The sequence below is a fragment of the Tinamus guttatus genome, unplaced genomic scaffold (genome assembly GCF_059628265.1).
Source record: "Tinamus guttatus ecotype Peru unplaced genomic scaffold, ASM5962826v1 Tinamus_guttatus_pri_ptg001160l, whole genome shotgun sequence".
Lineage (NCBI taxonomy): Eukaryota > Metazoa > Chordata > Aves > Tinamiformes > Tinamidae > Tinamus > Tinamus guttatus.
In genome coordinates this window covers 308,695-323,712 of record NW_028289694.1, presented here as the reverse complement: position 1 = coordinate 323,712, position 15,018 = coordinate 308,695, and the positions used below count along the sequence as shown (strand labels likewise).

General features: G+C 50.8%; 1 protein-coding gene across 1 annotated transcript; it reads right to left on the bottom strand.

The window, feature by feature from the left end:
* Positions 1-12,134: 12,134 nt before the first annotated feature.
* Positions 12,135-13,094, bottom strand: LOC148590681 (olfactory receptor 14A16-like). Its single transcript, XM_088538758.1, has one exon. The coding sequence runs from the start codon at positions 13,092-13,094 to the stop codon at positions 12,135-12,137; it is 960 nt and encodes a 319-aa protein (XP_088394884.1).
* Between the last annotated feature and the right edge of the window lie 1,924 nt (positions 13,095-15,018).

Sequence of the window (15,018 nt, the reverse complement as noted above, 5' to 3'; positions counted from 1 at the left end):
ATCTGGTTGATGACCATCAGGCCGGCAGATGGGAAGAGTCTCCATCCAAAGGATATGTGACAACCTGCAGCCTTGCTGCCCTGCTGTGGGCTCAGCTCCAGGTCCTCCTCCAACTCCTACTGAAAAAAATAAAATGAAAAAGAAGAGAAAAAAAAGGGAGGGGAGAGCGGTAAAGACCCTTGCTATTTGTCCTCTCCAATTTCATCTTGTAATAAGCTGTTATGAGGGTACATGAAAGCAATATGAATTATAGTATAGGAAATGCAGAATAAAATCGTGAATATTTAGGACATGTTTCTCCTTTTTGCACCAGTGCATGCCCAGATGTGCAGGGATGCTGCTGCTGGAGGCATGTTCTGTGCATCACTGCTCTGTTCCAGAGCAAAGGCCAGCACAATGGCACTGGCTGAAGACTCCAAAGCCCATGGACAGAGCAGCAGCTTATGAGGAAGCTCCAAAAGTGCCTTTGCCCACTCTGCCTGTTGACAGCACCAGCAGCACCTTTGCTGGCCCCATCAAGCCAATAAGCAGGGGAAAGGGGATACCCGGGGAGTGCCAGGCACCCAAAGGCCGTGCCAGTGCTGTAGGGACCATGGGTGTATGTGTGCAGGGATTGTAGGTGGGCACATGGGCCACTTGTGACTGTCACACCTGCCAAGCCTGAGGTATTATCCCAGTCCTTGTTCATATCATCTGGCACAGGGAGCAGAAATTCAGGAGAGGAGAGCTAGAAAGGTTTCAGAGGGCAGAAACTGGAGCAGAGACATGGCGTGGTGAGGATGCCTCCCATTTATGCAGCACCCTGGATGTAGACGGGATGGACTTTCCCTACAGCCAGTGCTGGAATGTCTTTGGGTACAGGATGGAAACGTAGGATGCCCTGGGACACTTGCCCAGCAGTCACTCCAAGGGGCATGGTTTTCCTGCAGGTGCCCTGCTGCATTTGCTAGAGACACATGATTGTGCTGGTCACCCCAGGCATGTGACAAGGCCCTGCCAGCACTTTTCTATGCCATCAAATCAAGGATCTGCACTGAATTACCGGAGCTGCTGGTTTATGCTATACTCTTTCTAAGCTTCATCTTCATTGTTCCTGGGGCTGCCATTGTATTTGGCATCTGGGGTCATTTCAGACGGGCAATGCAATTCCCCATTGGCCCCCACCCTGATCCTCTAGGATGATGCAGGTCTCCCAGGACCTGCATCAGAGCAAGTGGTCACTGGCTCAGGCCTTGGACCTCCTGAGTCTTTTGGACTGTCACCAGGGAGTGTTTATATGTGATCAACTGACTCCCTCCATCTCCAGTGACTGCAATTTCAGCCTAGAGAAGGATCTCTCTTGCAGACCTCTGTGTTGTGCTCACTTCAGTTGTGGTAAGGGGTATCACTTGACCTGCCTGTGGAGCTCACAGGAGTTTTCTGAATCCCACTTCATGCCAGGGGCTTCTAGACCAGCATGAGGTGCCAAGACTGACACATCTGAGTCAATCCCTGAACCATGTGTCAAGGAATTCTCTTCTTGTCCTAACTAGGTGTCCTGCCTAGGTCAGAGATGAGAACTGGGGGTTCCACAGGAGCACATTTCTATTTCTTATAGGTAGTCATGCTCTGATGAAAGAACTTGCAATGTTGGAAATAGTTGCTCTCCACTCAATGGGAAAAGACAACAGGTGATTCATTCAGTCTATTCCAGTGAACATTCCCCAGGAGGAGGGGACACAAGGGACAGAGAAATTGGTGAGTTCAGCTGTTCCTCTGCTCCTGAGCGGGGCCAGGCTCCTGGGACGGAGGCAGCTCATGGCAGCCTGGCAGCACTGCCCAGAGACAGCCGAGTGCAGGAGCAGCTCCTGTGCCAAGAGCAGCAGGGCTGCGGGCACTGCCTGCTGCTGCGGACAGCAGAGGAGAGAAGGCAGCGAGAGGGGAACGGCAGTGTGGAGCGGGAGCACACAGGAGACATTTACAGCTCTTGACATGGTGAGTTTGTGCTTACAGGACAATGCTACGGAGCTGCGTGAAGGGGACATAAGAACCCATCACACCCCATGGCTGGCAGCATTTTTTGCTTCTTTCTTCTGGCTTTTGCAGTGCGGAGGAAGAGGAGCTGCTTCAGAGCAGGGATTCTCTAACATACCACCTATGAGCAGGGCATCCTGCTGCCTTCCCCAACAGAAACAGCAGTGATGTGAAGCTGGGGTGTGCAGACAGGCTGAGAGGTCTGCACTTCAGAGCAGGGTCCCTGCACCCAAAGGTGCCGTGTGCCCGCAGCAGTGACTGTGTCGCCTGTGAAGGTCAGCGCTCAGCCTGCCCAGGGAGCTCCCCACAGCACTGAGGGGAGAAGTTCTGGGTGGGAGGATTATCCTCTGCCAGGACAGGCTCCTTCTCCTGCTGGGAGGGTGCTGCGGGGGTCAGGTCTGCTCACAGGTCTAGCTGTGAGCACATTTCAGGGGGCACTTTGCAAAAGGAAAGGCAGGGCAGGCATTTCCTGAAGGAGAAGCCAATGAGATGGTGCTTAGAATTTCCTTCCACTTGGTAAGAGGAAAATGGAAACAAAACTGGCAGATTTGAACAAGAGACTGAAACTCATTAAGAGATTCAAGGAGCTGCCAAAGAGTCTGCCAGGGACATCTGAATGTCCCCTCAGCCATCCCTTAGTGCATAGACAGCACCAGCTTCTCCTGGGCTGCTGCATCAGAGTCTATCTGAGCTGCTCCTTAGCACCTGGAAACCTGGGCGTGCCCCTGCACAGTCTCCTGCTCCTGGGAGGTTTCTGCAGGAAGAACTGGGCTCACCTGTGAGTATCGTTGTCCTTCATCTGATTGAGGTGCAAGCACACGACACTGAGGGGCAAGGCTCAGCAATGAAGCAGGTCCCATGACAAAGTCCTAACAAGGTGTTTTTTTTTTTCTTTTTTTTTTCCTTTTGGGATATACAAGGGTTTATGCTGAGAATGATTGAAGCGCCAAAAATTTCTGCTCTATCAAAATATGTTCCCACAGTGAGTAGGCACCTTTGTGTGTTTGTGAGTGCACCATCATATATATTATTTATACGCATGCTTATATATCAACAGACTCCTCCACTTGTCCTTTTGCAGAGAAGATTTGAATTCTAAATGTTGAAGAGCCCTGCCGTAGAAGGGGTGGACATCGTCTCCTGCAGGTTCTATGCATCAAAGCTGCTCCTTCTCTCTGCAGTGCCTGGAATAAGGGTGCAGGGTGCAGGGTTAAAGGAGGCATGAGGACAAGGTCTATCTCTAGACATCTTGACATGTAGAAAGGGTAAGGTCTATCCTTGTTTCCTTTTGACTGTTGTTCTCTCTTGCTGGAGTGAGATCTGGTGTGGCAGACTCAGATACAAATATCTCTGTTGGGGAGGGCAAGAGTGATGGGGGTGAATCCCTCACAGAGCTCTTCTCATTCAGATGCAACTGGTGTGAGGGTGGTATTCAGCTCTCATGCTGGTGAATGGAGAATATTCCCACTTGGTCTCTGGACTAAGTCCATTCCAAGCAATGCAATATGCCATTCCAAGGTATCTCCACAAATACCACTCAAAGACTAGTGCATCTATTTCCACCTGCAGCAAAGCAGAAACAACAACCCCAGAGCTATGGGCAGGAGTCCCTGCTGAACTTGGCACGCTCAGCCAGGTCAAAGTGGAGCACCAGAAAGGAAGCTGAAATAAGGGAGAGAGGAAATGTAGGGAGTTCCTTGAGAAACTGAAATGGTTTGGCTCAGAAAAGCCTGCCTTAACTTTTGGCTTTCTTTCCTTCCTCAGACAGGACTCCTGCGCCCTGAAGGAGCTAATGTCCAACAGCAGCTCCCTAAACGAGTTCCTCCTCCTGGCATTCTCAGACACGTGGGAGCTGCAGCTCTTACACTTCTCGCTCTTCCTGGCCATCTACCTGGCTGCCCTCGTGGCCAACGGCCTCATCATCACAGCCGTAGCCTGCGACCACCGCCTCCACACCCCCATGTACTTCTTCCTCCTCAACCTCTCCCTCCTCGACCTGGGCTGCATCTCCACAACTGTTCCCAAAGCCATGGCCAATTCCCTGTGGAACACCAGGGCCATTTCCTATTTGGAATGTGCTGCCCAGATATTTTTCTTCGTCTTCTTGCTTGGAGGAGAGTTTTCCCTCCTCACAGTCATGGCCTATGACCGCTATGTTGCCATCTGCAGACCCCTGCACTATGGGACCCTCATGGACAGCAGAGCTTGTGTCAAAATGGCAGCAGCTGCCTGGGCCACTGGTTTCCTCAATGCTCTCCTGCACACTGGGAACACATTTTCCCTGCCACTCTGCCAAGGCAATGTGGTGGAGCAGTTCTTCTGTGAGATCCCTCAGATCCTCAAGCTCTCCTGCTCACACTCCTACCTCAGGGAAGTTGGTTTTCTTGTTGTTAGTGTCTGTTTAGTTTTTGGGTGTTTCATTTTCATTGTGGTGTCCTACGTGCGGATCTTCAGAGCTGTGCTGAGGATCCCCTCGGAGCAGGGCCGGCACAAAGCCTTTTCCATGTGCCTCCCGCACCTGGCCGTGGTGTCCTTGTTTGTCATTCCTGTACTGTTTGACTACCTGAAGTCCCCCTCCATCTCCTCCCCACTTCTAGATATGGTTGTGTCCATTCTGTACTCGGTGGTGCCTCCAGCCCTGAACCCCCTCATCTACAGCATGAGGAACAAGGAGCTCAAGGAGGCACTGAGGAAACTCATCCAGTGGGTACAAGGTCAATGATAGCAACTGTTCCATTCACTCACCAGGATATCTGGCATCAAGTCCGTATTTTATCCATTTCTTTCTTTTTTACTTCTCTCTTTTACACCCATATTAAAATAATAAATGATAAAATAAAGATACCTAGTTTTTGTCATGTCTGCACAGGAATCTCTCATTTAGCACTTAAACATAGACCATGATAAAGCAGGAAGCCAGGCTTCCCCCTTCACTAGCAGACAGGGGGGATTCTCTGAGCCGCTTCTTTGAGCTCCCTTGGATGTGCCCAGTGCAGGGAGGAGAGTTTCCCTCTGCAGCGTCTTTTCCAGCACTGACACCAAAGGGACCTCTGGGGTACAGAGTCACGGCGGGACAAGGGCAGGTGGGCTGAGACCAGGGGTCCAGTGTTGTTTAGGAGATCTCAGCTCTCGTGGCTATGGTTAGAGTGTCATCTCAAATCTCTCTAATAGGAGAGAAATAGCAACCAAGTGTCACCACAGGTTACCATGGTTCCAATATAAAAAACTAAATATGAGTGAATTGAAGGAAAGTCTAGAGGCAGCGTTCCCATGGCAGTTCATCTTTCGTGAAGACACATTCACATGTGTCTTCACATGCTTTATTCTGCAGATATGGCACAGGAACACTCATAACCTGGAAGAGAGAGGCTTGTTTTTCCTCGTACACTGGAAGAACAGGCAGGACCAGTCCTTGGGCTTTCTTAAGACACAGCTGCATTCCAGAATAACATTTCCATAATAAAAGGGGATCTTCCCTATGATGGTCCTGAATCTGGCCTCTCTTTAGGAACTGGAATCAAAAAATATGCCCAAGGGTGTGCAACCACAAATGGGCCTGCTCTTCTTGTGAACTCCATGAGATCCAGGGGATGACCTCAGCATTCCAGCGTGATCTGTTAGCCTCAATCCAGGGTTCATCTCTCAGTGACCACTGCAGAGAGGCAATGGTCTCTGCATTGCCTGTGCCAGGCTGCCCCACACGTGACTGTGCTGATGAGGGAACCCCCAGGGGATCTCCAGGCACAGGGTTTGCCTGGGAGTGGGCACTGAGTGCAGCTTTAACGAAACAGGGATGACTCACAGTGCAGGGAGCAGAAGGTAGAGCACTAAACCCAGGTGCACATGGGGAAAGGAGGGCTCTGCAATCCCCAGAGAGGCAGTGGGGACCCAGGAGGCCCAGGGAGGGGGCAGTGGAGGGCGATTCCTGCAACCCGCAGTGAAACACCACAACCTGGAGATACTGGCCACCCAAAGACATCTCCTGCCATTGCAATATTGTGGGGCACTCTGAGTACCGGCAGACCTCAGCCACCACTATCAGTGGCCACAAGGGCACACTGATGGCTCATGGTCAATTTGTTGCCAACCGCAATTCCCAGGTCCCTTTTTGTGGAGCTGCTCTCCAACACGTCAACCCCCAGCCTGTCCTGGTGCATGGGGTTATTCCTCCCTAGCTGCAAGACCCTGCACTTGCCCATGTTGAACTTCAAGAGGTTCCTCTACCCCCAGCCTTCCAAGCTGTCCAGGTCCCTCTTAAAGCCTGCACAGACCTCTAGGCTATCAGCCATTCCTCCCACTTTTCTATCCCCAGAAAACTTGCTGAGGGTGCACTCTGTCCCTTCAGGTCACTGATTAATAAACTGAACAGGTTTTGACTGACTCCTGATACCAATAGTTGCAGGTCTCCAACTAGGCTCTGCACCACTGATCACAACCCTAAAGCCTAAACCCCAAACCCAGCTGCTCACATGGAGGTGACCTCACAGGTGCAAACCCACCACATCCCTGCTGCTGCCTGTGGCCTTCAGAGACAGCAGCTTCCTCAAACCCCTTCCCCACACAGGAACCACTGCTGCCCTCTCAGCTCCTCTCACCACAGAGACCCCCCACCCACCGCCCACGCCTGCCTGCCTGCTGCCGGCCAATCAGGCACTCACAAAGACATGACGTCACAGCGCCGTCCCGCCCAGCTCTCTGGCCCTGCCCTCCAGGGCAGCAATGGCCTCCCCAGCCCTTCCCCGCCAGGAGCCCAGCCCGGGCTCAGCAGCTGCTCCGCGGAGATGATCTCAGCAGCGCAGAGCCCCGCAGGGCCCGGCTGCTGCCCAATGAGGCGCTGCGGGAGCGATGACCTCACAGTCACCAGGCAGAGCCAGCCCTGCTGCTGCCCAATCAGCTCTGCCCGCAGCGGGGACCTCCCAAGCAGCAGCCACGCCCTCTCCCTGCAGCTGGCCTATCAGGGGCTGTGGCAGCAGTGACCTCATCATGCCCAGCGCAGCCATTGGCTGTGAGGCCCCGCGGGGCTCCTGGCTGTGCTGGGGGCTGTGCGGGGCCGGGGCAGGGAGGGGAGCCCAGCTCGGGGCTGCGGGTACTGGGGGTGCTGGTGTGGGGGCCTGGGGGGCTGTGTGAGCTGCTGTGTTGGGCTCAGCCAGCACTGCCCACCCCGGTGTGGGGGAGAAGAGGGGCAGCCAGTGCCAGAGAAACCTGCCCTGGATTCTCTCCTTCTGCCCTATCAGTGACAGTTTCTGTGTGACACCTCAGGAAGGAGCTCCCGAAGCTGGGAGCCTTGATGGAGAGCAGCAGGATCGCTGGGAACAAGAACTAAGGTCCAGGCTGCGCGAGTTCATCCAGCAGTCCCCATCTCACTCATCAGTCCCCACCTCATTTGACTCCATCAGCAGTTTGTGAGATGACCAGCTCCCTGCTGTGCAGCTGATGAAGTTAGCGAATATCCCTACAACCTCCTTTTATGCTCTTCCTCATCTCTGCAGTAGAGTCCTGGGCACCATCTTAAAGAAGAGAACACCCATCTCCCTGGAACCCTGTCAGGGATGTGGCTTTCCAAGTCGCTGCCAAAGGAAGGACTTCTTTGGGTTGCTTATTCAGTCTGTGGCAGCTCATCAGTGATGCTGTGAGCCCAGCTCTTCATGCTGGGGGTCTTGGCCCCTTCTCTCCCCTGTCTTCTGTGCATCTACCTAAGTCTCCCATTCTCACATGTCCTGTTTAAAGTGACGATTTCTAACATCCCCTTTAGGGCACTATCTGGACACATTGTGACTCCTCCCCATACTCTCAGAAACCCAGCGTTGGTTTGCCCTTTAGGGAGGTTAAACCTTGGTCTGTCTCTCTGTAGTCTGCCCCGTTAGCCAAGTCCTTACTATATGTACGGATTGTATGGACTTAGCATACATTCAAAGAGTGTCATTATTTTCCATGAAACTATACTCTGTTTTATTTTTTATTTTTGTTTCCTTGTAACTAATAGCCGATCCTCCTGTGCCTGTTGGCAGCCAGTTGTCTAAGTAAAGCAGGTGAGAACTGGGGCAAGTGAACTATAACATTGAGTGCAGACTTAGGTGGACTAAGGCTGGCTTTCCACATGAGTGATTTTAATTCCCAAGAGACTGATGAGGGAAATGGTAGGGCTGGGGAGGTGAGGAGAAAGATTGTGCATACAGTGCCTGATCCTCTGGGGCACGGCTTTTCCTACATGTGCTGACTTCATTAGGAGTCACTCTGGATGGCGATGAATTGAAAGGTGTGCTGTCACCTATTCTTTAGAATAATAATAGAAAACTTTAAAAAGATGAAATACTTGTATATGATTGTTGTCTTCAGCTTTCAGCTACACTCCCCAAACCTCTCCAATTAGCCATGGACACTTGAAGGAAATTGCAGGGAGAGTCCTGGTTTATCAGGGCTTTTTGCTTTTTAATGAGCTCCATGCAGTACTTGGAGCTGAGTCCATGAGTTGCAGCTGTTGAAAGGAGATTGAAGAAATCAGTGAAGAAGTCAAAGTGAGAAGGAAACTCTGAAGTTTTGTAGAGCATTAATGGATCCCACTGAGGCCATTAACTACAACAACTCAGCAGGGGCTGATTAAAGCTAAAATATATAATCATTGGTAATAGTTAGGTAAATACTCAGGTGGCTCTGATGCCGAATACACCCTTGATGTGTTTTATCAAGGAAAATGGCATAGCACAGGCAGAGAAACCCTGGGAAGGGAGATCCTTTCCTCCACGTGTTGCCCACGTCCTCCCTGGCATCATTGTTTGAGTAAGGGTGGGCAATGCTGAGTGTAGGACAAACACACAACACCTCCCAGGGTCCCCAGAAGGATAAAGGGGGCAAAGAAGTCCTGATGATTCGGGGTAGGCCTCGGTGAGAGACAGAACAGCCATAGTCAAGAGGATAAAGACCTCCATTCTGTTGGGGCCCTGGCAACGCCCTTGGCCATCTCTACCACAGGTCATCCTAGACCTGCTCCTGTGTCCCTGGAGACTATGGACACCCAATCTGCTTCCCCAGCAAGTTCTCACAAGAGGTTCTCCTTCACTTCATTGAGGGTTTTTCCATCCTCAGTGGCTGTTTCTTGAAACACAAAGTCATTGGTGGTGACAGACTCGCTCTGGGTGCCCTGTAGCACCACTGCTCTACCCTTCAAGTGATATTTCTTCATCCTATTGCCCAATCTGAGCTTCCCAAGCTGTATTTTGGTCCCGTTTCACTTTTCATGCGGCTTCCCACTACCAAGGAAATCTCTTGGCAGCCCCACAATGTGGGGACCAATATAACCTTGTGTGTCACGACAGAGTGGAACATGAGGAACTGAAGTGCCAGGGCCTGAACGACAGGCCCGAGTCGGAGTTGAGTTAGAGATGAATACGGCGCTGCCTTTGCAGTACAAAACACTCACCTGTAGAATTGTTCATGCCAGCTTGCATGGAGGCTTATTAAACTGTAGCTTTTTTAAGCTCTCGTGCAGCTGTATTTGACCTTGAAGGGAACCCTCCCATCCGAGGCCTGGGCTCTGACCAGATCCCCATCCCACATGATAGGGAAAGTATGCCACATCAGATGTCACCGCTCACAAACAAAATGCAAGTTATCATGATTTGCTGATTTGGCTCTATAAAAGATGGACACACTTGCTGCGATTTTGGAGACCTCACGGGTGGATGCACCACATAAGACCTCCCAGTTGCCGGGAAGGTTCTCCAAATCCTCACCACAACAGGGACTCCCCAGTGACTGCGGATCTGTATGACAGTAACATATTTAGGCAATTGGTGATGTATCTTTTAATCACTATTCTCTTTCTCGTATACTCATGGTTAGGTGCATTACCTTGCTTATTTTGTCTGATGCTAAAATCAGTGTGCAATAAGCTCCTTTGGTTAAATATATCATTCTGTACTGCCTTAATTTTAATTGTGAAATAAGACCATTGTTTCCAGTGGGGTCTGGTTCTTTCTGTCGCGCCGTCTGCCGACTGCTCCAGAGCTGTGCCGGTGCTCTTCTTTCTCATCATGCTCCTTTGTATGCCCCAAGCCCTGGGCCCTTATGGCCCTGAGTAGCAAGTGTGCGTTACAAGCAGGATGCAAATTATTGCCTGATGACTTTTAAAAGAAGGGAAAGATGCCTCTTCTCTTGCTGCTCTCCAAGAAAAAGCAGCCCAGCCTGAACCAGGCAATGCCTGTAACAAGACCAAGCAAGGTAGAGCAAGGTCCTTCCTTGCGCTCCGCTTCTTCTATTCCCAGTTGTCACTTTGACCATGCAGGTGGCAGGTGAAGTTTTCTGAGGTGTGAAACACAGGAATAACACCAGAGGAGAAACTGCCACTTGTGCACTTTGATATGTGATCGTGAAACATGCAATGGTGCAGTGTGACAAACAGAGAAGGGATAAAGGGAAGCAAGCTAACCATCAGGAGACATGAAAGCAGTGCGAGATGCAGTGTCATAAATGCAGCATTCCAATGTGAGCCCCTTTTTGCATCTATCGGGTGGTGCTCAGAGAGTCTCTGATGTGTGAAGGTTGCTTGCCAAGGGCCAGAGGTACAAGCAGTGTAACTGGAGGGACTCAATTTCTTCCAGTTCATGGAGCTCTGTCGGACGTGGGCACTGAACAGTGCAAGAGAGTCCCCTCAGAGCCCATGGTTTTGTGGGTGTCCAGTTTGCTGAAGTGAGCCCTACTCAGATCCTCCTCCAGCAAGGGAAAGTCTTCCTTTCTCCATTTCTCCATGGACTCCAGGGCCTAGGATTCCTGAGGGTCACTCTTAGCATTAAAGCCTGAGACAAAGGTGGCCTTTTCTGTGTCCTCTCTCACCAGGGCTCTTGACCCATTTAGCAGCAGGCCCATATTTTCCATAATCAGCCTTTTGTTCCTGCTGTAGTGCTCTATTGTATTTTAAATAATTATTTATTATTATTTTATTCTGGAAGTTAAGAGTAAACATTCATAAAGAAATAAATGAGAGCACATGTTTCATGCCAAGTACATGGGAATGACAAGTGACTGCACACAGGACAGTTTTTGGCACTGATATTGTAACCATTGGGGATGTTTCCTCAGCGCTTCCTTGAGCTCCTTGTTCCTCATGCTGTAGTCAAGGGGGTTCAGTGCTGGAGGAACCACTGAGTACAGAATGGTCAGTACAGAGAGATCCAGAGCTGGGAAGGATATGGAGTGGGGAGAGGGGGGAATAAAGTGGCTAAGGGTGACATTTCACTGCCCCTGTGACCGGGGGTAGGAGTCAGACCCAACCAAATGGGTATCACGACCTCTAATCCCTCCAGGGGACTGCAGGTGACTGCACAGTCCAGGGCATCCGGACTGCAGAGCATTTCCAAGGGTGGTCGTTGTGTCCAGTTGTGCCTATACATCCTGCCCCTGGTATTTGATAGATGGTGACCCAGAGGGCTCTCCGTTCTCCCTTCTTCCTGGCAGTTGAGTCCTCACTGCCTCTCCTGAGACTGCAAAGTCCTCTTTTGTCTGCAAATACCAAGTGCTTTACCTCTAAGAAACTCTATCTTTGAGGACCTCTCCCTTTATGAGGCTCTACTCACAGTCCATCCCAGGCATATGCTGTCCCAGGAGGATCTCTGTGCTCTCCTGACACCTCCAGCTTCCCCTCCATGAAAACAGCCATCTGACACTGTGCCTTTATACATAGGAGAGCTGTGCATGTGTAAATCCATGACCATTCAGCGTCTCCACTATCCTTGGACTCTGATAGGTGAATTCCCAAAACTGCCCTTGGTCTCTCAAAGATCATTACATGATTCTGAGCTCTGTGTTGCTGAACCCATGGAGAATCCTGTGCAGCAGACCCTTGAGGGGTGCAAGTCCTTGGGCCTATTCTTGACCCCAGCTTTGGAGGAAAAGCCCAGCTTTCATGTACGGTACTGATAGAAATTACTTTATTACAGAGATACTGTTAGGGAGCCAGTCCTTGTCCAGCATTCGACAAAATTTAGGGTATCAGGTGAGACAGAGCAGACACCATAAAAAAGGGAATGAATACAAGTAGTTGTGTGTTTTTATTATCACTAGTAAAAGTCATAATAAAAATAACGTGAAGAAACAATGCTCAATCCAGATACAGCATACAGAAAGAGTCATTTGTGGAGAGATGTGGAAAAATTACCACTGCTTGAAAATGTCCATGAAATCACTTTCCTAATGGCACCCTTGAGCTCCTTGTTCCTCATGCTGTAGATGAGAGGGTTCACTGCTGGAGGCACCACCGAGTACAGAACAGCCAGCACCAGATCCAGAGCTGGGGAGGAGATGGAGGGGGGCTTCAGGTAGGCAAACACTACAGTGATGAGAAACAGGGAGACCACGGCCAGGTGCGGGAGGCACATGGAAAATGCTTTGTGCTGGCCCTGCTCGGAGGGGATCCTCAGCACAGCAGTGAAGATCTGCACGTAGGACACCACAATGAAAGTGAAACAGCCAAAGCCTAAACACACACTAACCACCAGAAGCCCAACTCCCCTGAGGTGGGAGCGTGAGCAGCAGAGCTTGAAGATCTGGGGGATCTCACAGAAGAACTGCTCCACCACATTGCCTTGGCAGAGGGGTAGGGAAAATGTGTTCCCAGTGTGCAGGAGAGCACTGAGAAAGCCACTGGCCCAGGCAGCTGCTGCCATTTTGACACAAGCTCTGCTGTCCAGGAGGGTCCCGTAGTGCAGGGGCCTGCAAATGGCAACGTAGCGGTCGTAGGCCATGACTGTGAGGAGAAAATACTCCGCTGATACGAAGAAAAGGAAGAAAAAGACTTGCCCAGCACATTCCAAGTAGGAAATGGCCCTCATGTTCCACAGAGAATTGTGCATGGATTTGGGAACAGTGGTGGAGATGCAGCCAAGGTCAAGGAGGGAGAGTTTGAGGAGGAAGAAGTACATGGGGGTGTGGAGGCGGTGGTCGCAGGCTACGGCTGTGATGATGAGGCCGTTGGCCAGGAGGGCAGCCAGGTAGATGCCCAGGAAGAGCGAGAAGTGCAAGAGCTGCAGCTCCCGTGTGTCTGAGAACAGCAGGAGGAGGAACTCGTTGAGGGAGCTGCTGTTGGACATCTGTTCTATTGGGCTCAGGAAAACTGTGTAGGGAAGAAAAGGCAATAATAGCTTAGAAGAATTTTCTCTGAAATAAACTTTCCGTTTTTCATAGAAATGCTTCTCGATCCCTGTCTCAGCTCTCAGTAATTCCTTCTTCACACTGTCACCTTCAGTCAGCTCCTCAGTCTCTGCTCCAGCTGAGTGTTCTGGCAGGAGCCAGAGCCTGAGTTACTCTACGCCAATGTGTATAAAGGACTGGTTCTTGATATCCCTCCTTTTCAGAGTTGATGTCACAGGACATCCACCTTTAATATAAAGGGTCTTTTAATATTCCCACACACACTTCCAAGGAGTCTGGGGTGCAGCAGGGGGGTTTAACTTTTTTTAAAAATTACTTATTTGGGAAATTTTTAGATTCTGTCACCATATCTCGTCAGGTTCTTTGCATGTCTTTATTGACATGCAAATAAAGACAGATGTCTCTGTTTCTGAAAATGTGAACATTAAGCAGGCTGGAGATGGAAATGGGCTCTCTGCTGCTTAGGGAACAGTGAGGAGTGCTGTTGAGCCCATCTGCTTTGTTCCTCCAAACAAACCTGGACTCTGTTGAGATCATAGAAGACTGGTTTCAAAGCACTCACTTAACTTTGCTCGCCATCTAAGTTCAAGGTGGATATGTGATGGAGAGAACAGGACACTGCTCTTTACATGGCAAAGCCTCTGTGCACTGAGTCCTATTCTGGAGGGTACCTCACAACCCCAGCAGGGCAACGGAGACATTCACGTGTCCTGACAGTCACAGAGTCTCCTAAAGGGAGAGTCAACCCCTTTGCAGCCCCTCCAATGACGCTGCCCAGCACCTTGGGCACATTGCCCCTCTTCAGACACCTCCATGGCAGGACCTCAGGGTGAGTATCTGAATTTGTAGCTGAAGCCCCAGCTGACTGCCAGGACAAGAGCAGAAAGGAGAGGCAGGGAAATGAGGAGAAACACTGTGACTGCTGCCAAGGGAGGACAGAGAGACAGAGCAGCACCGTCCCCAGGTTGCACCTCCCAGACAGTGTGGACTCCCAGGGCAGTGGTTCTCAGCCCCTGCGCCTTGCAATGGGAAATAGGCACATGGCAGGAGAGAGGCAGCTCTGCTGTTCTGGAAATCTGACTGCAGAGGAGGTCAGAAATGCCCTGGAGCCCTTCCCCTTGAGAGCAGAGTGAGACTAAGCACAATGAGAATGAGGAGAGCTGCAAAGGGGATATTGCTGCTGCCCACAGGTGAAAAGGCAGTTGAAGGAATATTGTGGAGTCCTCCCAGACCTATTGATCCCTCAGAGGAGCACTGCAGAACTCTCCTTCAGGCATCTGAACCAAAAATGTTCCATTCATTTGCTGCCTTGTCAAAGATACAAAACAAAATCCTAGCCTCTGGATATTGCTGTCCCTTTCATAGAAGCTTTCCAAGAGTGTCCTCTTGCAAAGCCCCTTCCAGATATGTTGTGTGGGTGAGGCTGAGCTGTGAGCAGCCCTGACCCCACACAGCAGCCTCTCAGCAGGAGAATGAACCTGCCCAGGGGGGATCTCTCCTCCCACCCAGAGCTTCTCCCTGCAGCACTCTGGCAGGCTGAGTGCTGATCCTCACAGAATCACTGCCCCGGGCACACAGCACCCTGGGGCGCATGGACACTGCTCTGAATTCGAACAGTGCTCTGAAGAACCTGTGTGCACACATTGCCTTCAGTGTCCTGCACCAGCTCCAGAAGAAGCAGCCATGATGCCCTGCCTTGTGATGCTGGGACAGGGAATTTCTGTTCTGAAGCATCTCCTCGTATGCAAAGTAGAAGCAGGGAGAACAGTCCTCAAAAAAAGAAAAGTCATCAGCTGGGAGGGGGTGCTGCAGGCCCCTCCAGAAACCTCAGCAGCATTACCCTGCAGCCGGTGACTTACCGTG